The 24,195-nt window shown below is 35.4% G+C and overlaps 1 protein-coding gene across 12 annotated transcripts in view; it reads right to left on the reverse strand.

Moving 5' to 3' along the window:
* RAPGEF6 (Rap guanine nucleotide exchange factor 6) overlaps window positions 1-24,195 on the reverse strand; it is a 191,063-nt gene that overhangs the window by 139,227 nt on the left and 27,641 nt on the right. For 10 of the 12 annotated variants that reach the window (XM_011281969.4, XM_003980740.6, XM_045058670.1 and 7 more), the window contains one exon: window positions 3,878-3,947. In XM_011281969.4, the coding sequence (XP_011280271.2) occupies window positions 3,878-3,947 (70 nt within the window). Of the gene's footprint in view, window positions 1-3,877; window positions 3,948-4,509; window positions 4,683-6,914; window positions 6,940-24,195 lie in introns of those variants that run through there. The other 2 variants (XM_045058676.1, XM_045058674.1) reach the window with 2 other exon arrangements.

Raw genomic sequence — 24,195 nt, forward strand, 5'->3', positions numbered from 1 at the left:
TCCAAGTTATGCCATGAGCACGGTATATGTGTACAATTCTTTCACTCTTCTTGTAGTTCTGCATTGTATTTGGAGGAAATGTTGGGAGACACTTTGTTAACTGGTTATCATTGTCTTCTGCTACCCAGAGGAGTGAGTTCTAAAACTTTTTAAAAAGGAACTAACAAATTCTAGAAAGCAATACAGGTTAAAAGTTAAATAATGTTCTCATGGGGAAGGTCTTTCTAATAATAAGCATGACCCTAACCAGAAAGTTCTAGGAGGAAAAAACCTTTATAGATTAAAAAAAAAAAACCTGATGTAAAATTCATTTTAACTTCAGTGAGAAAATGATATATTTACAACACTGTATAAGCAAAAGGGCTCATTCCTTAATAAAAAGCTCTTAATAAAAAATTTTTTTTAAATAAAAAGAAGAATCCAGGTAGGAAAATGGGCAAGACAGAATAACAGTAAGAAAAAAAAAATGCCCATAAATAGGTATATGAAAGTACGAACAAGTAAGCTGCAAGAGGGAGATTTCCTTATAATATGTCAGATTAAGAAGACTAACTTAACAGGTGATCAGGAAGATGTTCATTACCAGGCATTCCCAATCACTAGAGGAGTTACTCAAATTTGTACAAATATACAGTCAAACCATTTGAAAGAACTTATCAAAATAAGAAACATTTACTTCTATCATATTTGCAATTCTACCTTTAAGGAATGCTAAATAATTTCATCTAAAAAATACAGAATACCAAAGATTTATACTGGTACAAAATAATTAATACATTTTTATATATCAAAAGATATAATATTGGGGCACCAGGCTGGCTCAGTCAGTAGAGCATGCAACTTGATCTTGGGGTCGTGAGTTCAAGCCCCATGTTGGGCATGGTGCATACTTATAAAAAAAGATGTTGTCATGGTGATAAACCAAAAAAAAAAAAAATCAAGATTCATAGGACATTTTGATAAAATCCTTCAGAAATATCAGAAATAAAAATCTTAAAACTATTTTGTATTATCTTCTCCTATAACTTATAAAGCATTTTTTTTTTTTATGCTGCTCATCAATGAAATGAGGTTTCGGAATTTAAAAATTACCAACCAATCAACAATCAATAAATAAATATTTGATGTGATTTTTTGGTAATTTTTAAGATATTATATACACACAATTTTTTTTCTGAAACATCTTAGTATAAATTGACCCCAAAATATGTCAATATATATTTCCTAAGAGCAAAGATTTTGTATCACACAACCCAAGTATATTTCTCAAAATCAGCAAATTCAGTATTATCTAATCCACAAGTCCATATTCAATTTTCATCAATTGTGCCAAATGCATTTATAGCCACATTGCCCCTCTGTGTCCAAGATTTAATACAAGATCAGGCATTGTGTTTAGTAATGTGTCTTTTTTTGGTCTTTAATCTAGAATAATCCCTCAGTCTTTCTCTGTGTTTTTTGACACTGGAATGTTCAGAGTATAGGCCAGGCAATTGGTAGAATGTCTTCAATTTGTTTTGTCTGGTATTTTCTAATGACTACATTCAGGCATGCATTTCTGGCAGGAAATGCTCACAAATGTGATATTTTGTCCTTCTCAGTTCATCATATCAGGACTAGTATGTTATCAGCTTGTGCCCAGACTGATGGTGGTAGCAATGATATTCATTATAGGGGTATCCTCCATGTTACCCAATTAGAGATTTGGTAATTTTTCCCTTCATAAATGATTTGTGGAGAGATACGTTCAGATTATGTAAGTATTCTGGTTTCTCAAACATTAGCCCCAAGTCTTAGCATTCATTAGTGATTTTCTAAAATCATTTTTTCTGTATTTATTAGTTCACATTACATTATCAGGGAGAACATCTCCCTCATTCATTCATCCATATCTGGAGAACTTATAAATTCTTATGTTATATACAGGGGTATGATTAATTAATATGAATTTTTATGTAGATTCTCTAATTGTCCCAGATTTGGCAAACAGGAGTCCTTTTAATCTGGTTCCTCTGTCTTTTGCCAGGTTCCTATAATTCTCTGAGTATTTCCTTGCTTTTAGGATGGATGATTAAAATATTTTATACTTTGATATAGAGGTAAGTTATAAAGATTATACATGTGTAAAATCTCAACAACTTGTACACTTAAAATAGATGTATTTGTGCATATCACTCTAGCTAGCAGCACTGTGCACTGTCTCCAATGTTATGAGCAAGCAATCCTTAAACCACTCTGTGTAAATAAATATAATGATAATAGAAATCAAGTTTCTCACTGGTAGAAAAAGGAGGTACAAAAAAGCCAAGAGGAAAGGCCAGAATAAACTCTAGGTATCAAACACATATAGAAAGAAAGATATATGTACACGTAAGTGTGTGGGTATACATACACTCACAGATATATTTTCTAACTCTGTTTATTGAGAGGCCCTATAAGCAAAGAGGTGCTTGGAGCAATGAAAACAACTGGCAGCCACATCATGGCTTTAAATACTGTCCTCCAGTAAAAGCAAGCAGGTGTCCTTAGAGAAAAGGCTAACTTCAGATATGGGAAGAAAAAAGCTTTCCCTTTGACTTAAGGGAAAAATTAATTTAATAATATGAGTGATTAATTTCTACGTTATTAGCTTAACATAGTGAACTAAATACTTAAAAATGGTTAAGATAGTAAATTTTGAGTATTTTACCACAATAGAACCAAACAACAACAACAAAAAAATGCACATGAGAACACTGCAGTAAAAAGCACAATTCTTTCCTGATAAAGTAAAAGAAATACAAAATAGAGCAAATGACAAATCAGTGAGAAAACCAGTACTTCTTGAGCTAGTTTTCTTGCCATGTCCCTCAATACATTTATTTAAAAGGGAGAGTTCTGAGGCCTTACTAGATACACTATATATACCAACACTTAAACATAAATACATAGTCCAAGCCTTGAGCAAACTTCAATGGACTTAACATTCACTGAATACTTACTATGCAAGCAGCACTCTGCAATCCTAACAAAGACACAAACTAATTAAGACCTAATTTTTGTCTTTTAGGAGTTAAAATATGAAATTTAGGACAGTCAGTGCATGATAATGTAGGTGATGGAGTTTGTAGAAGACAAAACAGAAACTATTTGAAGATGTGCATGACAACAGCACCATGAAATGGTAAAATGGTTTAGTTTTGATGCCTGACAATAAAATCCTTCATTAAGAATGCAATCTCACTTATCAATAGTTTAAAATCAAATTAGATGACAGGATCATCTACATGAGATGCTAGGAGGACAATGAGTCGATCGAGGTCATCTCAGAACAGGTTAAAACAAAGCTGTGTTTTTGGTTCTTTTAATGCTTAGAAAACAAAATAAAGTTAGATTTTCTAACTTTACATCAACTACCTAGATTTCTTAGGAAAAAGGGTTATTCCTTAAATATACTCTAAGTAAAAATATTAAGATCTAAACCACTTACTTGGTTATAATTTTGTGTCTCTTTGTCTCTCTTTCCCTCAAGTCCAGCACACAGAGTGATGGATGTTAAAAGATTATTAACTAAATTGAATAGGAAAAGAGAAAACACTCGAAAAATCAGGGTGCCTTCATTTAAAATTTCTGGTAAAACTAGTAGAAGAAATCACCAAATTTGTAAATGTTGTATGTAACTGTATCATTTTCCAAATTTTCTCAAGGATCAGGAAAAACTTAAAGTAGATAAAAACATATCAAATTTGGTATATAGGTCTGATGCTACTTAATATTTTAAATGTCACAGTAATGGAACCTCCTTCACTATTTAAAAGCTTACATTTAAAGTTGAAACTGAAGTATATAAAACAAAAAACAAAGAAAAAAACAATTCAGCATTCTTTAGAGTTCTTACCACAATCATTTCTGAAGGCTCTAATACAAGACAATCACATCCTCTTTTTCCTCCAAACTGCTTACCAAAACTATAAAAAAAAACAAAAAACAATTTCTTTAGCAAAGATTACAGATAAAATATATCATATAGGAAAAAAAAAACCCAAAATCCTAGATGTTAACCAAGAAATTGTAACCCTATCACATATGTGAATAAGATTTTCTTAAAAACAAAATCACCTTTCTTCTTGTTTACAGATATAAGTGATCTCAACAAAATTCTCTGTAAAAATTCTTTTAAAGTATCTGCCTTCAACTCGTCTCTAAAGCTAATCACAAAAGATACTTGCCTAATCTCAACTTTTGAATTTGGTATAATGTTGAATTAAAGTAAAAACACCTAATAAAAAATGAAGCCACCACTATAGAGTACTTTTATGAAAATAAATTATTATAATATTTTGGGAGCAGTAATAAACAAAAGATACAAAGAACTTAGAAAATATAGCCACATTTAAATACACAAATAAATGTAGTAAGATAAAGAGGTGATTTATTTTTCAAAAACAGTGTTGGGAGTCCATGGCTAGTTCTTTCATAAAAACTAAACTGATTTAGTTTTCAAAGAAAATACATTTCTACATTCTTTACCTGGGAGAAAGATTTCTCAGCAAATCAAAAAAGCGAGCACTCATAAAGGAAAAACAATGTTTCCGTTTGAAAAGAGAAACTGATAATTTTAAAAAGTGGGGAGGAGGGAAGAGAATAAAATACTTGTTAATTATGTAAGAGACACAGTATTAACATACCTAATATGCAAACCACACTTAAAGAAAATTATAAAAGCAATCTAAAATATTACATCAATGAAAATTAAGTACCATGGCCAATTATAAATTATCTAAAATATTGCTCCAAAGTAACCAAATTAAAAAGTAACTCCACTAATCATGCAAAATAGAAAATATCAAAAAGTAAACTTAATAAAGAAATACAGAAGTCCTTTATAAAACATTATGCAATTTTATAGACTGGAAACACAGATTGAATAAAGAAAGTGACCTATCATGTACTTTTATGAAAAATTCAGTATTATAAAATTTTTAATTCTCCACATAAAGTTATATACAAATAATGGTTCATAACAAAATCCTAAGGTGCCTCCTTAGTGCACAGTAGGCATCACGTCAATCTTGCAACAAAATCTTAATATCTAATTACTTCTAAACATAAAGCTCACTTTTTTTTCTTAAGCAGAACAGTCTATTTTTTGTTTTTTTCCCCAAAACATCACCTAATCATCTTATGCATAAAATAATTAGAAGTAAATTTGTCAAAGTTTGCTTTTACTGAAGATAGAGAAACAGGGACTAGATTTATTCTCCCACCTGAAAAAAAAAAACTAAAACATCAGACAAAATATATAAAACATCAGTTTCAAGACACTGGAAAACAGAAAGAACAGGGCTGTGATCCCTAGAAGTGAAAATAAAAAAAACTTCATTTACGTATGAGCACTAGATCAGAATTAGGAAATTTCCTTCTCTATGTCTAGTATGCTCAAAATTTTTATCATGAGGGGGAGCCTGAGTGGCTCAGTCGGCTGAGTGTCCGACTCTTGATTTTTGGCTCAGGTCACAAGCCCTGCATCGGACTCTGAGCTGATAGTGCAGAGCCTGCTTAGGATTCTCTCTCTCTCACTATGCCCCTCACCCGTTGGTACTCTCTTTCTCTCTCCAAATAAATAAATAAACTTAAAAAAAATTATCATGAACAGGTTTTTTTTCAAATTTTTTTTGTTTACTAAAAGGATATGGCTTTTGTCCTTTATTTTACTAACAGAGTATATTGTATTAATTGATTTATGGATAGTAAACCCTCTTGCATTCCCAAAATAAATCCACTTACTCAGTTTTTAATACTTTATTAATATATTCCTGGATTTGGTTTGCTGTTATCTTGTTAATGATTTCTGCATGTATGTTCATGAGAGATAACAATGTATAGTTTTCTTGTGATGTCTTTGTCTGGTGTGTCAGGATAATATTGGACTCATAAAATAGGTTGTAAGCGCTCCCTCTTCCCCTATTTTCCAAAAGAGTTTGCATAGGATAATTAACAGTGCTTTCTTAAATACCTGAAAACATTTAGCACTAAAGCTCTTTGGGCCTAGGCTTTTCTATGTGGGCATAAGTGTAATGATCAATTTCTTTACTTTTTATAAGTATAATCAAAGTTTCTCTTACACTCTATTTATGGCAATATATGTCTTTGTAAGATTTGCCCAATTTGTTATAAAGTGGCTCATAAAATTTTCTAATATTTTAATTTCTGTAGGATAATAATGTCTCTTCTTTCAAGCCTCATTTTGGTAATTTGTGTTTGAATGGTCAGTCTATCGCAAAGTTTATCAACTTTGTTGACCTTTTCAGTTCATTGATTTTCTCTATTGTTTTTATGGTTTTTATTCCAGTGATTGCTACTCAAGCTTTACCTCTTTTTCAAATTTACTTTGCTATTCTTATTCTTAAGATGGAAACTTAAGATGACTGAATTGAGACCATTTTTCTTTTCTCATGAAGGTGCTCCAAATTGAGTGCTGTGAATTTCCCTCCAGGAGGCTTTAAGTGAAACTCAGTATTTGACATGTGTTTGTTTTCATTCATTTCAAAACATTTTCTAATTTCCAATGTCAACTATTCTTTGACCTATGGGTCATTTATAAATATGTTGTTTAAATTCCCACATTTCTTTCTGGAATTGATTTATAATTTAATTCGAGGGGCACCTGGGTGGCTCAGTGGGTTAAGTGTTCGACTTCAGCTCAGGTCACGATCTCGCGGTCCGTGAGTTCGAGCCCCGCGTCAGGCTCTGGGCTGATGGCTCAGAGCCTGGAGCCTGCTTCCGATTCTGTGTCTCCCTCTCTCTCTGCCCCTCCCCCATTCATGCTCTGTCTCTCTCTGTCCCAAAAATAAATAAACATTAAAAAAAAAAAAATTTAATTCGAACATACTCAGAAAACAAACCCTGAATTATTTCACCCTTTTAAAACTTACTGAGATTTGTTTGATAGCCTAGAATATGCTCTATCCTGGAGAATGATCTAGAAGTCTGGAAAAAAAAAAAAAAAACAATGTATCAAAGTGGTAATTGTACCTCTCAAGCTAAATAGCTTTTCTAATTTTTCAATCTAGTGGTTCTACTGATTATAGACAGAGTTCTGAATCTCCAGCTGTAAGAGTTGAATTTCTAATGATCTTTTTAATTCTGTCAGTTTTTACTTCTTTTATTTTAGGGCTCCCATCAGAAAATATATAGATGGTAAAACCATTTTATGTTCCTAATATACTCATCCTTTTAGCACTATGAAAATTTGCTCTTAGTCTCTAGTAATATTTTGGATTTTATAATTGATTTTGATTGATATTGATATGACCCCTCCAGTTCTCTTATGAATATAATTTGCCTACTATATTCTTTTCCATCCTTTTACTACAAATGTATTTGTGCTTTGAACCTAAAGCATATAACTGTATCTTGGATTAGCAAAGAATCTGTTAATCTGTCCTTTAAGTGGAGTGCCTAGACCACAAGTATGAAATTACTGACATGGTTTTTCTACTTATTTTGTAAATGCCTCATCTTTTTTGTGCCTCTGCTTCTACATTATTGCCATCATTTCTATTAAACAAGTGTTTTCAGTGTACCATTTTAATTCCTGTGATGATTTTTAAATGCTTTTTTGTTGTTAAATTTTTTTTTTATTTTTCAAATGTCTATTTATTTTAGAGAGAGATAGAGCGCAAGCAGGGGAGGGGCAGAGAGAGAGGGAGATAGAATTGGAAGCAGGCTCCAGGCTCTGAAGTGTCAGCACAGAGCCCGACGTGGGGCTCGAACCCATGAACCATGAGATCATGACCTGAAATGAAGTCGGCCACTCAACCAACCCAGGTGCCCCTGCTGTTGTTAAATTCTTAATAGTTAATCTAGGGGTTACATTACGCATCGTCAACAAGGCAAAGCTGTCCATTCTCACCACTTCCAATCAACAATGTACTGGAGATTAAAGCCAGGGTAGTAACACAAGGAAAAAAATTAAAGGCATAAACAATGGGTACAAAGAAATAAATGTCTTTACCAGAGACAACTCATTCTGAGTGCAGCAAAACTCTAAGGACCTATAAACTTTCTTAGAAAACTTAGAGTGTATCAAGATCACAGGATAGAACATCCACATATAAAAACGAATTAGCAATGTTTTTATATACTAGCAATGAATAAAATAAACATGAAATGAAGCAAACAATGCCATCCAGAATAGGATCAAAAAGAAAAATACTTGTAAACAGTTTAACAAAAACATAAGACCTACACACTGAAAAATGTAAAATATAAGTGAGAGAAATGAAAGATGTAAATGTAAGTAGAAACAATTCATGTCCATGGATCGGATAATGCTATGTTGTTAAGATTACAAATGTCCCTCAAGTAATCTAAAGATTCAAAATATTTCCAGACTTCCAGTTTCTGTTCTGGCATATAAGAATCTTAGAAACTGCTATCTGTCCTAATAACAAGTAAAAAAATGAACTAACTAGTAAGTCACCCACTTTTTCTTACCTCTGTGATAGAATTGAGATAACTGAGCAAACTGTTGCCCCCAAATTGAAGGGAACAGACAAGTATAGATAATTACAACCCAGAATAGCAATTTCTGCAGGCACTAGCACCAGGATAAGAAAAACCAAACTATAATTGATGAACTGCTGGAAGCTCAGTGTGGACAACTCTGAGAGTTAAAAACTTCAGAGACACAGTCAACTGAAGGGGCCTCGACACTTTGGAGTTTTACCTCACTGATCTCTACCAGGATCTCAGAATATGTGAGAGAGACCCTTGTACTTCTGGCAGGGGCGGGGGCAGAGGACCATTTTGAAACATCCTACAGTATTCTTGACTTCTTTTCAAGGTCTGCCCATCAGAGCCTAAGCGACCTTTAGAAAGGAAAATACTCAACCTTCCATAAGGAGAAAGGGAATGCCCAACTCCAGCCCACTCTAGCGATCATGACCCACTTCAAGGGGATGGTGGGCAGGCGGTAGAAACTGAGAAATACAAGTTCAAAATACAGAGGTAATGGCTCACCAAAAGACTGAGATCTAATCACAGGACTATGAAATGCTTCCCCTCCTCTCACACCTTACCTGTATATTACGAAAGGCCCCCTCCTCTCACACCTTACCAGTATATTACTAAAGGCCTATTTATAGCAATTCCTTTTACCCAGTACATCATGTCTGGCTTACCCAGTACATCTACATCATGAGAAGGCAATACTAGAAGACAAAAGACACAGACGAAAAAGACAGATCAAGCATCAGAACCAGACTATGATATGGCTAGGATATATAGTAAAAATTATACACCACAACCAAGGAGGATTTAACTAAAATATACGAGGACAGGGGCGCCTGGGTGGCTCAGTCGGTTAAGCGTCCGACTTCGGCTCAGGTCATGATCTCACAGTCCGTGAGTTCGAGCCCCGCGTCAGTCTCTGTGCTGACAGCTCAGAGCCTGGAGCCTGTTTCAGTCTGTGTCTCCCTCTCTCTCTGCCCCTCCCCCGTTCATGCTCTGTCTCTCCCTGTCTCAAAAATAAATTAAAATGTTAAAAAAAATTAAAAAAAAAATAAAGTATACAAGGATAGTTCAATATTCAAAAATCAATTAATGTAATCCATCACATTGACAGGCTAAAGAAAAACTACAGAATTATATCAACAGAAACAGATGCAAAAAAAAATTTGACAAAATCCAAAACCCATTCGAGATAAAAACCCAGTAAACCAGAAGTACACGGGAACCCCCTCAACTTGTTAAAGACTATTTAAAAAAACTAATAGCTAATAACCACTAAGATCAGAAACTAAGCAAGGATGTCCCCCTCAACCACTGCTTTTCAAGTTCATAGTGGAAGACCTAGCTAACACACTAAGAAAAGGAAACAGAAGGTGGAAGATTGAGAAGGAAAAGATAAAACCATCCTGTTCAGATAACATGTTTATCTATGTAGAAAATCTGGAGTAAGGGGGGAAACACCAAAAACACTTCTGGAATAAGCGATTACAACAAGGTCACAGGGTACAAGTTTAATATACAAAAGCCAATTACTTTCTTATACACTTTGAATGAAGTGGAATTTGATATTAAAAATACAATGCCATTTCCATTAGCTGCCCTCCAAAAAATGAAATTCTATGGTAAAAATCTACCAGAATAATGTATGAGACCTATATGATGAAAATTACAAAACTCTGATCAGTGATATTGAAGAACTAAATAGGGCGCCTGGGTGGCTCATCAGTTTACTGCTTGACTCTTGACTTCGGCTCAAATCATGATCTCATGATTCATGAGTTTGAGCTCTACATCGGGCTCTGCACTGAAAGCACGGAGCCTGCTTGGGATTCTTTCTCTCTCTCACTCTCTGGCCCTCCCGTTTGTACTCTCTCTCAAAATAAATAAATAAACATTAATTTTAAAAAGTATAAAAAATAACTAAATAAATGAAGAGTGATTCCATGTTCGTGGATAGGAAGACTCATTGTCAGAATGTCATTACTTCCCATCTTGAATTATATATTCAGTACAATTCCAATTAAAATCTCATCATGTTATTTGCAAATACTGTACTGAAAAACCAATTCTAAAGAATACATGGACAGGCAAAAGACCTAGAATAGCAAATGCAATACTGAAGAAGAAGAACTAAGTCAGAAGAGTGACACTAACTCACTAACTGACTTTAAAATGTATCGTAAAGGTACAGGAAACAAGACACTGTGGTACTGGTTAAAAAATAAAGGTATCAACAAAACAGAACAGAGAGCCCAGAATTAGATTTCCATTAATATGCTCAACTGATTTTGACAAAAGAGCAAAAGCAATACAAGTGGAGCAAAGACAGTCTCTTCAACAAACTGGGCTGAAAACGTCAAAAAAATGAATCTAGACACACATCTTACTCCCCCTCTACACTGAAATTAAGTCAAAATGAATCACAGATCTAGATGTAAAACATAAAACTCCTATAAAACATAGGAAAAAGCTAAATGATTCTAGGTATGGCAGTGACCGTTTAGTTCCAACATCAAAGGAATGATGCATGAAACTAATAAATGATACGCTCAACTTCATTAAGATTAAAACCTACTCTACAAAAGACAAAGTCAAGAGAATGAGAAAACAAGCCCCAGATTGGGAAAAATATGTGCAAAATCTCCATCTGAGTAAGGCTTGTTATCCAAAATACAAAGACACAAAGAACTCTAAAGTGAAGAAGAGAACTAAAAATACTTTTACCATATGACCCAGTAATCACACTCTATGGAATTTACCCAAAGGAGCTGAAAACTCATGTCCACACAAAAAGATGCACATGGATGTTTACATCAGCTGTTCAAGAATCAACTTTAAATTCTTACAATTGATATTAAGACAAACAATACAACTGAAAATAGAGAAAAGGGGTGAACGATTTTCAACAAAGTAGAAATGCCTACTAAGCACAAGAAAAGATCCACAAAAGCACTGGTCACTACTGAAATGCAAATTAAAATCACATGGAGATGTCATTAAGTATACACTGAAACAGTAACAATCAAAGACTGCCAATACCAGGTGATGGAGAGGATATGGATAAACTAGATCTATTGTATGTTGCTGGTCAGAATGTGAAACAGTACAGTCATCTTTTAAACAATTTGGTGCTTTCCAAAAGTTAAATATATGCTTGTCATACAACAGAACAATCTACACAATAAATGAAAACACATGGCCCATATAAAGACTTGTAAGCAAATCTTGGTAACAGCATTATTTGTAAAAACTCCAAAACTTAAATAATAAAAAAATTTTTAATTTTTAAAAATTTCTATCTTCTGGTAAATGGCTAGACAAAATGGGGTATCTTTCTAGATTGAAGTACGATTCAGTAATTTAAAAAAATACGTGTGTTACAAGTGATACGTGCTCAATATGGGAGAATCTCAAAAACATGGTGACAGAAGCCAAAAACAAAAGACTACTTCTAAATATCTACAGAAAGTATCTAATGACAGAAAGGAGATCAGATTAACCGCAAAAGAGCATGAGGGAACTTTTTCAGGCAATGCAAGTCAACTGTAAATGTCATGTACCAATGTACACATTTACCATAAATTATTCAACTGTGAACTTAAGATGGATGAATTTTATGGTATGCAAATTATACTCCAATAAAGCTATTTCAAGAAAACGGTCTTAAAAAACAGAAATAAATTTTTACAAATTTGGAGTATGCCAAGATTAATTAGAACACATAAGTATTACAATAAAAGGGGAAAAAAATCATCCTTGAGGCTTTGTAACAATTAAAGAAGTTGCCACTGAAAACTGCAAAGGCATGAAATAGTCGAGGAAAAATATATTCAACAGATATATCTGTTAATTTTTATCCATCATAAGTAACTCATATAACTCAAAAACAAAAAGACAACCTCTAAAGAACTGAACCAACTTTTCACAAAAGAAGGTATGTGAATGGTTAATAACTACATGCAAAAATGCTAGTAGTTATCACAGAAATGCATATTAATACCACACAATCCATTACATACATAGCACAAGAGCAAAAATTAAAGACTAACCATATCAAGCACTGAAAAGGATAAGTAATGGGAACTCAAACTGGTGGTGGCAATATAAATGGTACAACAGTCAACAAAACATTTGGCAGTTCTTTTAACAAGTTAAACATGCCTACCATACAACTTAGCCACTGAAGTCTAGGTATTTACTCCAAGAAAAAAACACATGTTCATAAAAAGACTTGTTCAGAAATGTTCATAGGTGCTTTATTCATTATAGCAAAAAACTGCAAACAACCTTAATGTCTTTCAACAGTAGAATGTATAAACACATAGTGGTACATCCATACAATGGAATACTAATGAACAATTTTATAAAATGAATTATCAATATACAGAGTAACATGAAGGAATCTCCAAAACATTACGCTAAGTGAAATATTTTAAATACAAAATGCTAGACAACTTATTGTTCCATTTATAAAAAATAGTGGTAAATGTGGGGTGTCTGGGTGGCTCAGATGGTTAAGTGTCTGACTTCAGCTCAGGTCATTATCTCACAGTTTGTGACTCTGAGTCCTGAACTGGGCAGAAGGGACCCTGCTTCAGATCCTCTGTCCCCCTCTCTGTCCCTGCCCTACTCATTTGTGGACATACAGACTCTCTGTCTCTCAAAAATATAAATAAACATTTAAAAAAATAGTGGTAAATGTAATCTATTTACTAGAAAGCAGAACAGTGGTTGCCTGGTGATGAGGGTACAATATAGTATAGATTATAAACTGACAACCAGACAAATGGCATCTACAAAAAATTTATATCTAGGAATACACTTGGTGAAAAATTGAATGCTTCTACCTTCTCATCCCTAATTCCCCTTCAATACAGAACAAGTAAATAGTGTCTGTTCTCAGCACATCTTTTTCTATTTAATTTTTTAATGTTTATTTGTTTTTGAGAGAGAGAGAACATGAGCAACGGAGGAGCAGAGAAAGAGAGAAACAACTTGAAGGAGGTTCCAGGCTCTGAGCTGTCAGCACAGAGCCCAATACAGGGCTCGAACTCACGAACTGCGAAATCATGACCTGAGCTGAAGTCGGACGCTTAACCGACTGAGTCACCTGGGCGCCCCTATTCTCAGCCCATCTCTTCAACACTGTACTGTAATTTCTTCCCAGGGCAATATGACAGGAAAATGGGGAGAAGGCACATTTAAATTAGGGGAAAAAAAAGAAACTGTCAATTCATACATCAGTAGACAAGAGATCAGAAAAATCCTAAAGAATCTGTAAGACAGCTATTAGAATAAAGTGAAATTTATCAAGGCTACAAGATATAAAATCACACATACAACACCTCAACAGTGAAAATTACAAAACACTGCTGAGAGAAAACTACAAAACACTGTTGAAAACAAATTAAAGACCTAAACAAAAAGAGTGATGCACCTTGTTACTGGTTTAAAAGATAAACTGTTAAGATGTCAATACTACCCTGGGTGCCTGGATGGCTTAGTCAGTTGAGCATCCAGCTTCGGCTCGGGTCATGACTTTGCAGCTTGTGGGTTTGAGCCCCATGTCAGGCTCTGTGCTGACAGCTCAGAGCCTGGAGCCTGGTTGAGATTCTGTGTCTCCCTCTCTCCCTGCCCCTCCCCTGCTAGCGCTCTGTCTCCTCTCTCTCTCTCAAAAATAAATAAACATTAAAAAATTAAAAAAAAAAAAAAAGATGTCAATACTACCCCAAATGGTCTAACAGATTCAGTGCAGGTGCAATCAAACTCCCAGGCTTTGAGCAGCAGGCAAAGAATATAAGATTAGAAAGGAAAAACAGTAGGAAAGTTCTCTTTACAGAGAGGGGGTACTTGAAAGTAAATGCCCCAGGTTTTTCTTTTTTTTTAATTAATAAACTTATTTTGAAATTCATGTGCAACTGCAAAGAACCTATAATGACCCAAACAATTTGGCAGAGTTGGGAGGACCCATACATTTTGTGATTTAAAGCTAGAGTCAGCAAGACAATGTAGCAATGGTACCACACACACACAAAAAAATCAATCAATGAAACAAAGTAAACAACTGGGAAACAGATCCACATGGCCAATTAAATTTCAACCAAGATGCAAAGGTAATTCAGAGAAAGGACAGTTTTGTCAACAAACGGTGCTAGAGCAATTGAGTATGTATAGGTATGAAATGAGATCCACATATCATACACTATGTAAAAAACTAGACACAAATAGATCACAGACAAATCTATCATAGCATAATCTGAAACTAAAGAACTTACAGAAAAAATTATTTTAAAATTATGTGTAATCAAAGATTTTCTACCTACAACAACGTAACTATAATCCATTAAAGAAAAAAACCTGATAAATTGAGTTTTATCAAAATTAAGTTCTTCTGCCCTCTGAAAAGCAATCCACAGAGTGAAGAAAATATGTGTATGGTACATATCTGTTAAAGGACTTGTGAAAAGCGTAAGGAACTTCTATAACTAAAAAATAAATTGTACAACTCTACCTGCCCCTCCCAAATGGGCAAACAATTCAAAAAGACACTTCACAAAAGATATATAACTGACAAGTAAGTACATGAAAAGATGCTCACAATCATTAGTCTTTAGGGAAATGTAAATTTAAACTACCATCAGATACTATCACATACCCACGAAGACATGTAACTTAAAAAGATTGACCTTAACAAGTGTTCGTGAGGAGGTGATACAGGCATTCTCATATATTGCTGGTGGGAATGTAAAATGGCACAACTTTAGAAGAATATGGCACTTTAAGAGGTTAAGTATCCCCTCTACCCCATAATCTAGCCGTTCCAAAATATACACTTATATGCCCCAAATAAATCAAAGTATGTGTACACATGACGGATTATAATCCATTCTCTTCCCATGTATTTACTCAAAAGATAAGACATCGTATGTTCACATAAAGACTTGTACACAAATGTTGATAGCACCACAAGTCAAAATAATCAAAAAGAGAAAACCACCCAAATGTCTACCAGTAGCTGAACTGCAAAGAGTGGTCCATACAAGAGAATACTGCAATAAAAAGGAATACAGATGAACACTAAGGGCACTATGTTGAATGAAATAAACCATACAGAGCACAGAAAGACAAATACTATATGGTGTCACATGGAGAGTTCCAAAACTTTTTTTTAAAACCTGATTTCAAATAAAGACTAAAATGGTGGTTGCCAGATACTCAGGGGAGAAGAATTACAGTGATGAAGGTCAAAGCGAACAAATGTGCAGATACAACAGGAGTGACTTCTGGTGATCAAATGTATAGTATAGTGACTTAAAGAAAAAAGAAATGAAATATTGAAATAGTGATACATATCACAACATGGATAAATCTCAAAGTAATTTTAGTGTGAAAAGCTAGACAAGAGTATATATTTTATGTTTCACTTCATATAAAATTGTAGAAAATGTAATCTAGAGTGACCAAAAAAATAATAATAGTAATTAATAATCCCTGGGGACCAAGGGAACAAGGACGGATGAAAGAAAAAGTTTACAAAGGGACATGAGCAATCTGGGGTGGGGGGAGGGGGGGGGTGATGGATATGTTCATTAGCTTTATTACAGCACTGGTTTTACAGGTGTATGCATACACCAAAACTTATCAAACTATTTTAAACATGCACAGTTTAGTCTACAATTATACCTTAATAAAGTTGCTTAAAAAATTAAGAAAATAAAAACGCAAGCGACCAAATGAGATAAAATGTGTGCAAAACCTGTCACCTTGCAGCATGAATGTATTAAAGATTCCTACAAAATAATAAAGACAGGGGCGCCTGGGTGGCGCAGTCGGTTAAGCGTCCGACTTCAGCCAGGTCACGATCTCGCGGTCCGTTGAGTTCGAGCCCCGCGTCAGGCTCTGGGCTGATGGCTCGGAGCCTGGACCTGTTTCCGATTCTGTGTCTCCCTCTCTCTCTGCCCCTCCCCCGTTCATGCTCTGTCTCTCTCTGTCCCAAAAATAAATAAAAAACGTAGAAAAAAAAATTAAAAAAAAAAAATAATAAAGACAAACAGCTCAGCTTTGAAACGGGAAAAAAAAAATTTAATAGGAAGTTCACAAAAGAATATAGAGGAAGCCACAACCAGTAAGCACAAGAAAAAGTGCTCAGTATCACCAAGCAGGAAAATTAAAATTAAAACCACTTCACAGTGACTAGAATAGCTAAACTATAAGACTGACAATCACGTTTGTGACTATGTAGAAAGAGAAACAGAACTCTTATACACTGCCAGTGGGATTTTAAAATGGTACAACTGCTATGGAATGGAGTTTAGCAGTTTCTCATAAATAATTTCTCTATTAAACTTCAAGACACATTATAAAGCTATAGTAATTACAACAGTGTGGTATTCAAGCAGGTATGAACAAAATCGAATGGAAGAGATTAGAAGCCCAGAAACAGGCACATCTGTGGATATGTTTATTTAAAAAAAAAAAAAATATGGCATTCAACAAGAATGGGAAAAGGATACATAGGAATCCATATGGAAAACCATGCAACATTATCATACTCAAAAATCCACTCTAAGCAGGGGACCTGGGTGGCTTAGTCAGTTAAGCACCCGACTCTTGATTTTGTTTCAGGTTATGATCTCACGGTTCCTGGGATCAAGCCAGCAATGGGCTCTGCACTGACAGTGTGGAGACTGCTTGGGATTCTCTCCCCCTCTCTCCGCCCCTTCTCTGGCCATGCTCTCTCAAAATAAATAAATAAACATTAAAAAAAAATCCATTTTAAGTAGATTATAGACGTAAATGTAGAAGGAAAACAAGAAAGTGCTAGAAAATAATAAAGGAAACTATCTTCATGACTGCAGGTATCATAAATATTTCTTAAGCAAAGAAGACAAAAAGAAAAAGACTGAACTGCTCTGTATTAGAGTTAAGAACTTTCATTCATCCAAAGACACTGCTAAGAGAATGAACAATACAAGACACAAGGAAAATATTTTCCAACAAAAATAACCAAGCAAAGATGCTTATTCAGGATATATAGAGAACTTCTACATCTCAGGAATAAAAAGACAATGCATTACAAAAATGGGCAATGGATTTGAAGATGCGCTTGAAAAACAAAAAGATTATTCAAATAAAAATGTACTCATTAGCAATCAGTAACATGCAAATCAAAACTATAATGAAGTATATAAATTCAACAGAGTAACTGAAATGTATCAGGATAAAAAATAAATAAAAAGCTCGACAATACCAAATGTTGGTGAGGATGTGGAACAACAGAAATTCTCACACAATGCTGGTGAGAGTGTGTAAATTAGTACATTCGCTTTGGAATATAACTTGTAATCAACAGTATGTATATGTTGTTCATATGAACATAGGCACATCCTGTGAGCCATCAATTCTCTGTGAGGTGTACCCTACATAAATTCATGCCCATGTGCATCTAATGTACAAGAATGTTCACAGCTGCTTTCCTAGTAACAGCCCTCAACTATAAAATGTAATGCTAATTAAGAAAAATGAATTAACTCTAACTACCTAGATGCATCCCATAAACAACATTGGCTCAAAGAAGCCATACACAAAAGAATATTGTATGATTACATTAACACCAAGTTCAAAAGTAAACAAAAACCAAACTACGGTGTTTAGGTATATGTATCGTCAGGCTAAAACTCTACAGATACCTAAGACTAATTAAAACCTCAAAAAATAGTAACTTTGGGTGGTGGGGGGAGTAGCAAAGTTGATTTGAGGAAAGACTGCAGGCTGCTTCTAGGGTGCTGACAATGTTCAAATTCTTGTTCTGGGTAGTAAATAGGCAAATGTTCAAGAAATTCCAGTAACTCCCTGATATGCACATTAGGTTCCTATTAGGCCAGAAATAGAAAAAAAAAAAAAAAAAAAAAAAAAAGAATTTCTTACATATGTATTTAAAAAAAAACAACCCACAAAGATTTTAATAAATGTAGTTAGTTATCTATGTAAATGGGTTAAATGGTGTGGAGGACACTAAAAGTGGGAATAATAATATTTAAAATACCTCTTGTTCTACTGTTTTCACTTTTGAATGGTGTAAATTTACTTCAAAAAACTATCTTAAAAGTGTGTCTTTAAAAAAAGAACACTACTATTTACAATGCTATTTACAGGTGATAACTTTAACCAACCCAAGACTAGCAGTGTGCCTGACACATGTAGGCACTAAGTGTTTGCTATATGAATTAATGCCCTACTACTGGAGATATTCTCTGACTTCAATGTTGGTTCCCTTCTTCTAAGCCTAACTAATCCTGCTGATCTGTAGAATCCATTGCCACAACTGTTTCCCCAAGAAAGTTTTCTTTACAGGCCAAACAGACCCTTTTCAAACAAAAGAGTCATCCCAAACCAAAGTAAATCAGTATTTTGTCTTAAGGGTAGAGTCTTATAGAGAGATGACAATACTTATTTGCACCATAAATTAATGTTTGAATGAATAAATACACGCATTAAATTTTATTTAAAAATCACACATAATAAAGTCCTTGCTTTTTTTTTATTTAAAATTTTTTTAATGTTTATTTATATTTGAAAGAGGGAGAGACAGCGTGCACGCATGCGTGCACATGAGTGGGGGAGGGGCAAAGAGAGGGAGACACAGAAGCTGAAGCAGGCTCCAGGCTCTGAGCCTGATGCGAGGCTTGAACCTATGAACCATGAGATCATGACCTGAGCCGAAGTAGGACACCCAACCGACTAAGCCACTCAATTGCCCCAGTCCTGGCTTTCTTGAGCTTACAGATTTTACTGTAGCAACTATGAAGTGAACTCAATTCCAGAAAGAGACTAAATTCATTTCAGAAGACATTTACATTTCAGACTTGATTTTTTACTTATATACTTAGTTCATAGTAAATTGTAAAAAAATACTGATTTAAAATACATATAAAATTTCGAATGTCCTGCCCTCAGTGAAGTTTCTGAGAATTCCATAATTTGGGACACAAAATTTCCCCTGCAAGGTAAAACACAACTTGCTGTATCTCATGCCATCAACCAAACAAAAAAAAAAAAAAAAAAAAAGAGAGAGAGAGAAAGAGAGAGAGAGAGAGAGAAGGCACAATGTTTGGTTGGTTTTTTGATTCTAGAGGTAACATATACTGAGTGTGCTACTTTGACCCATTTTCAGCGTCACCCACAAGGCTGTAAGCAAATTCAAAATAGAGGATAAGCCACTGAACCATTGCAGTCTTACGAACCTGCACATCTAATGGTACGTATAGGGTCCATGGCAAACACAGATGCTCTACAGAAACTCTCCCAAGCACTAATATGAGAATGATAGTGCAGATGTCTACAATTTCTGAAACACTTATGATCTCCTCTGCAAATAACTATTATCCTTTTGAGAAACAAGCTCTGGCTTGCTACTGGGCCTTAGCAGACGCTGAATGACTAACCACAGGACATCAGATGACAATGCTGCCTGAACTTCCTATAATGAACTGCATAGTTAACCACAAGTGCCAGGCAGGGCAGTAGCCATCTGTTATGGAAAATAAGAAACTGAATTTACCCAAGAGCTGGTAGGTAGATCAGACTCCAACATCAACTCCTATTGCAGTGCCTCCTCTACCTCAATCTATGCTTATGGCTACCTAGGGAATTCCTTATGACCAGCTGACAGAAGAAGAAAAACTGTGAGCCTGTTTTATCAATGGGTCTGCACCCAAAAGTGGACAGCCAAGAGGTCACTCAGACATAACCCCCAAGGAAGATGGTAAAGGAAAATTGACCCAGGGAATAGAATTACAAGCAATACATTTAGTTGTCCTTTTTTCTGGATTTAGAGATGGCCGGAATTATTGATGAAAAGAGATTCAAGGGAAATTACTAATGGTATGGCTGAAAGGTTAGGGACCAGGAACGAATAGGATTGAAAGGAAGATTGGTAACAAAAAGTCTGGGAAGTGGTATGTAGAAGGACTTCTTTCAGAATGGGCATAGACTTTCAATATATCTGTATCTCATATGAATGCCTGAAAGGCATCCATCGTGAACGAGGCTTTAATAATGAGGTGACTAAAATGCCACGCTCTGTGGAAGTCATCCAAACTCTTCCCTCAGCTACACCAGTGCTTGTTCAATGGGCCCATGAATAAAGTGGCCATGGTGGCAGAGATGGAGAATATGCAGGGCTTAACTGTTAATGCTACTGCTAGGAACCTAATCTGCCAACATGAGAGATTAACAGAAAGTCTCCTTATGGGGACCAGCCAGCCACCTAGGGCCAGATTATTTACAGTGAACTTTTCCTGTCATGGAAGAGGCAGGTATTTGTCCTCATTGGAATAAACACATATTCTGGAAATGATCTACCTTCCACATCCATAATGCTTCTGCCAGCACCACTATCCATGGGCTCACAAAATGCCTGCTCTACCATCCTGGCACTCTAGACAACACTATTTTTGATCAAGGCACTCATTTTGCAACAGCCTATGTACAGCAAGGGTTTCTGTCTCCCCCAATAACCAGAACACACAGATCTGATATTCAAGGCATGGAAGTAAGAGCGGCTCTTCCCACTACTATAACTAGTAACGCATTCAGAATTTTTGCTGCCCATCCAAAAAACTTTGTTCTGGTTTTGAGTCCTAGTGCCCAAAAGAAGATTGCTTCTATGAGGAAACACAATGGTTCCACTGACTTAGATACTTTCACCTGGCCAATGAACCAACAGGCAGGGGAAGGGGTTACTCTAAAGGCCTGAGTAATTGATCACAATCACAAGCACAAACTGAGTTGCTGCAAAAAATGGGGGGATTCCCTTAGGCTCCTTGTACTACCATGTCCACTATTCAAAGTTTATGGAAAACTACCACCACCAACACAACAGAGCAGGACATTTAAGGACCCATCAGAAATGAAGATTTTGTTAACATCATCAGGTAAAGGATGCAGAACGGATGAACGTCTGGCTTACGGCAGAAATACTGAATGGGTAGCTAAAGAAGGAAGCCAGAGGTACCAATTACAGCCATGTGACCAATCACAGAAATAAGAAATATAGGATATTTTTTTCCTTTGTTTATTGCATTTATGTCTGTATTTATGTAAATGTTAACCATTTTCTTCTTCCCTCTGTTTCCCTTATTTATTTTAAGTATAGTTTGGTGGAAGCGAACTTTAGTCTTTGGTTAACAGAATTTTCAAAAGCACTGTGATGCACTATATAATTAATATAACCAGTAATGATTGTTAGGACTGTGCAATTCCTTATTTTAGGGACAAGGTAAGAAATTCTTCACTGGTACAAAAGACAGCTGTATCTTTTAAGGTGACAACAGAGTTGTTTTGTTGTTGGATGGGAGTTCAAATTTGTTTAGAAGCATCCATGTAGAAGCTAAGGGACTCAGAGTGGACTGTGCCAGTTATCCACTGCCTTTCAATTGGAAATACATTCATGCTGTTTCAAATCTACTTTCCAATAAAGGATCTAGATTCAGTTAATGCTATCCTTCTGCCAGCTGAAAATGCTAAAACTTTGTCAGTAGAGGGTGCTAGCAGAAGAACAATGCAATAGAAAAATTGTCTTTCTCAAGGGGAAGGGAAGGGAGAAGTGCACCAGTGTGTGCGTGTGTCAAGGCAAAGGAGGTCCTGTCCCCAGCCTCAGGGCCCAACCACACCCTAGCAGGGGGAGGGGAAGTTCTCTGGTCAGCCCTGGTCAGCAGTTCCCTTCCTGCCAGCCCTGACCCTATGACTGAGGACGAGGTCTGGCACAGGCAACCCAGTGAAGTTCTCCACTACCTACTGGGGCTACAACTAACATACTTCCAACAAAATCTGAAATCATGAGGAGAGGGCCCCCCTGCCAAATTTGTTCTTTACTTGGGTACTCTCCCTTAGCTCCTTTACCCTTCTTAGTGCCTAATCTCTTAAATTAAACTTTCCATGTTCGAATTACTGTGTGGTTTCTGTCTCCTGACTAATGCAGGGAATATCAAATATTTTTAATAGAATAAGCTATACTTTTATGAACTAAAATACTACTATCATTCTTCGTATACTAAGCAGTGTTCATATTCTGTTGGTATCATAATAACTATATCCCAATGTTACTATGCTATAATAATATTGAGAAGCCAAAAATTACTTAATACTTCATATATGCTAAGCATGTTCTAAATTTATCTGCACTGATTATTAAGTCTAACAACCACCCTACAATGACCTATTACAAATATGTGTCAGGGGCATCTGAGTGGCTCAGTAAGTTAAGCATCCAACTCTTCATTTAGGCTCAGGTCATGATTTCACAGTTCATGGGTTCAAACCCTACAATGGGCTCTGCACTGACAGTGTGGAGCCTGCTTGGGATCCTCTCCTCCCCCACCTCTCAAAATAAATAAAGCTTAAAAAAAAAAAAAACCTAAAAAAAAAAAAAATATGTGTCAAATGAAAAATGTGCATCCCCTACTCAGAAATGTTTATTTTTTTAAATTTTATTTTTCTAAGTAATTTCTACACCTAATATGGGGCTCGAACTCATGACCCTGAGATCAAGAGCTGCATGCTCTATTAAATGAGCAAGCCAGGTGTCCCCAGAACTGTCCTTTAAATGATTAAAGAAACTTCTATAATGTTTATTGTGAAGTTCATGATGGTTAGATTAATGTACCATGAGTTTGTTGTTTAAATGTCACACATTTCTGTCACTTATTTTTTGTGTGTGTGTGTTTATTTTTGAGAGAGAGAGAGAGAGAGCGCAAGAGCAGGGAAGGGGCAGAGAGAGAGAGGGAGAGAGAGAGAATCCCAAGCAGGCTCCATACTGCCAGTGCAGAACTCAAACTCATGAAACTTGAGATCGTGACCTGAGCCTAAACCAAGAGTTGGACACTTAACTGACTGAGCCACCCAGGCATCCCCATTTCTATTATTAAAAAATTAAGCTTTGTTGTCTTTTTTTAATGTTTATTTATTTGGTTTTTTTTTTTTTTTTTTTTTTTTTTGAGAAGGAAAGAGTACACGTTTGCTCAGGGAAGAGGCAGAGAAAGAGAAGTAGAGAAAGAATACTGATGTGGGGATTGATCTCACAAAACGAGACCATGACCTGAGCCAATATCAAAAGTTGAACGATTAACTGCTTAACCAACAGAGCCACCTAACCACCCCATACTTCCTTGTCTTGATATAAATAACGGTGAATTATTGTGGCTGATTAATGGCTACAGAAAGTCTTAACAAATTCTTGACCATTCATCACAGCAGACAAAAGGGAGGAAATATTTAAAAGAATACTAATATTCCAAAAACTTAACTGTAATCTCTATCATTCCAGCTTATTCTGTTTCAGTGGCTAACTCATTACAAATTCATTAATGTGAATCTCAGAAACACAGGGAAAAAGAAACAATAGCCAAAAGGCTTAAATAACCAAGAACGACTCTGCATTTTATTTGTTAAAATAGCAGATGCTTTGTTTTATTCTATTGGTTCTACTGGTTCAAGAAACACAGACTTCATTAAATCAAAAGGCAACCATGTACAGTTTCAGGACTCCAAGATAGGAATTTAAAAGTGGCATCAAAAATCACTGGGGTGCCTAGGTGGCTCAGTTGGTTAAGCATCCGACTTCAGCTCAGGTCATGATCTCGCACTCCGTGAGTTTGAGCCCGCGTCAGGCTTTGTGCTGACAACTCAGAGCCTGGAGACTGT

This window comes from Felis catus, chromosome A1 (genome assembly GCF_018350175.1).
Source record: "Felis catus isolate Fca126 chromosome A1, F.catus_Fca126_mat1.0, whole genome shotgun sequence".
Classification (NCBI taxonomy): Eukaryota; Metazoa; Chordata; class Mammalia; order Carnivora; family Felidae; genus Felis; species Felis catus.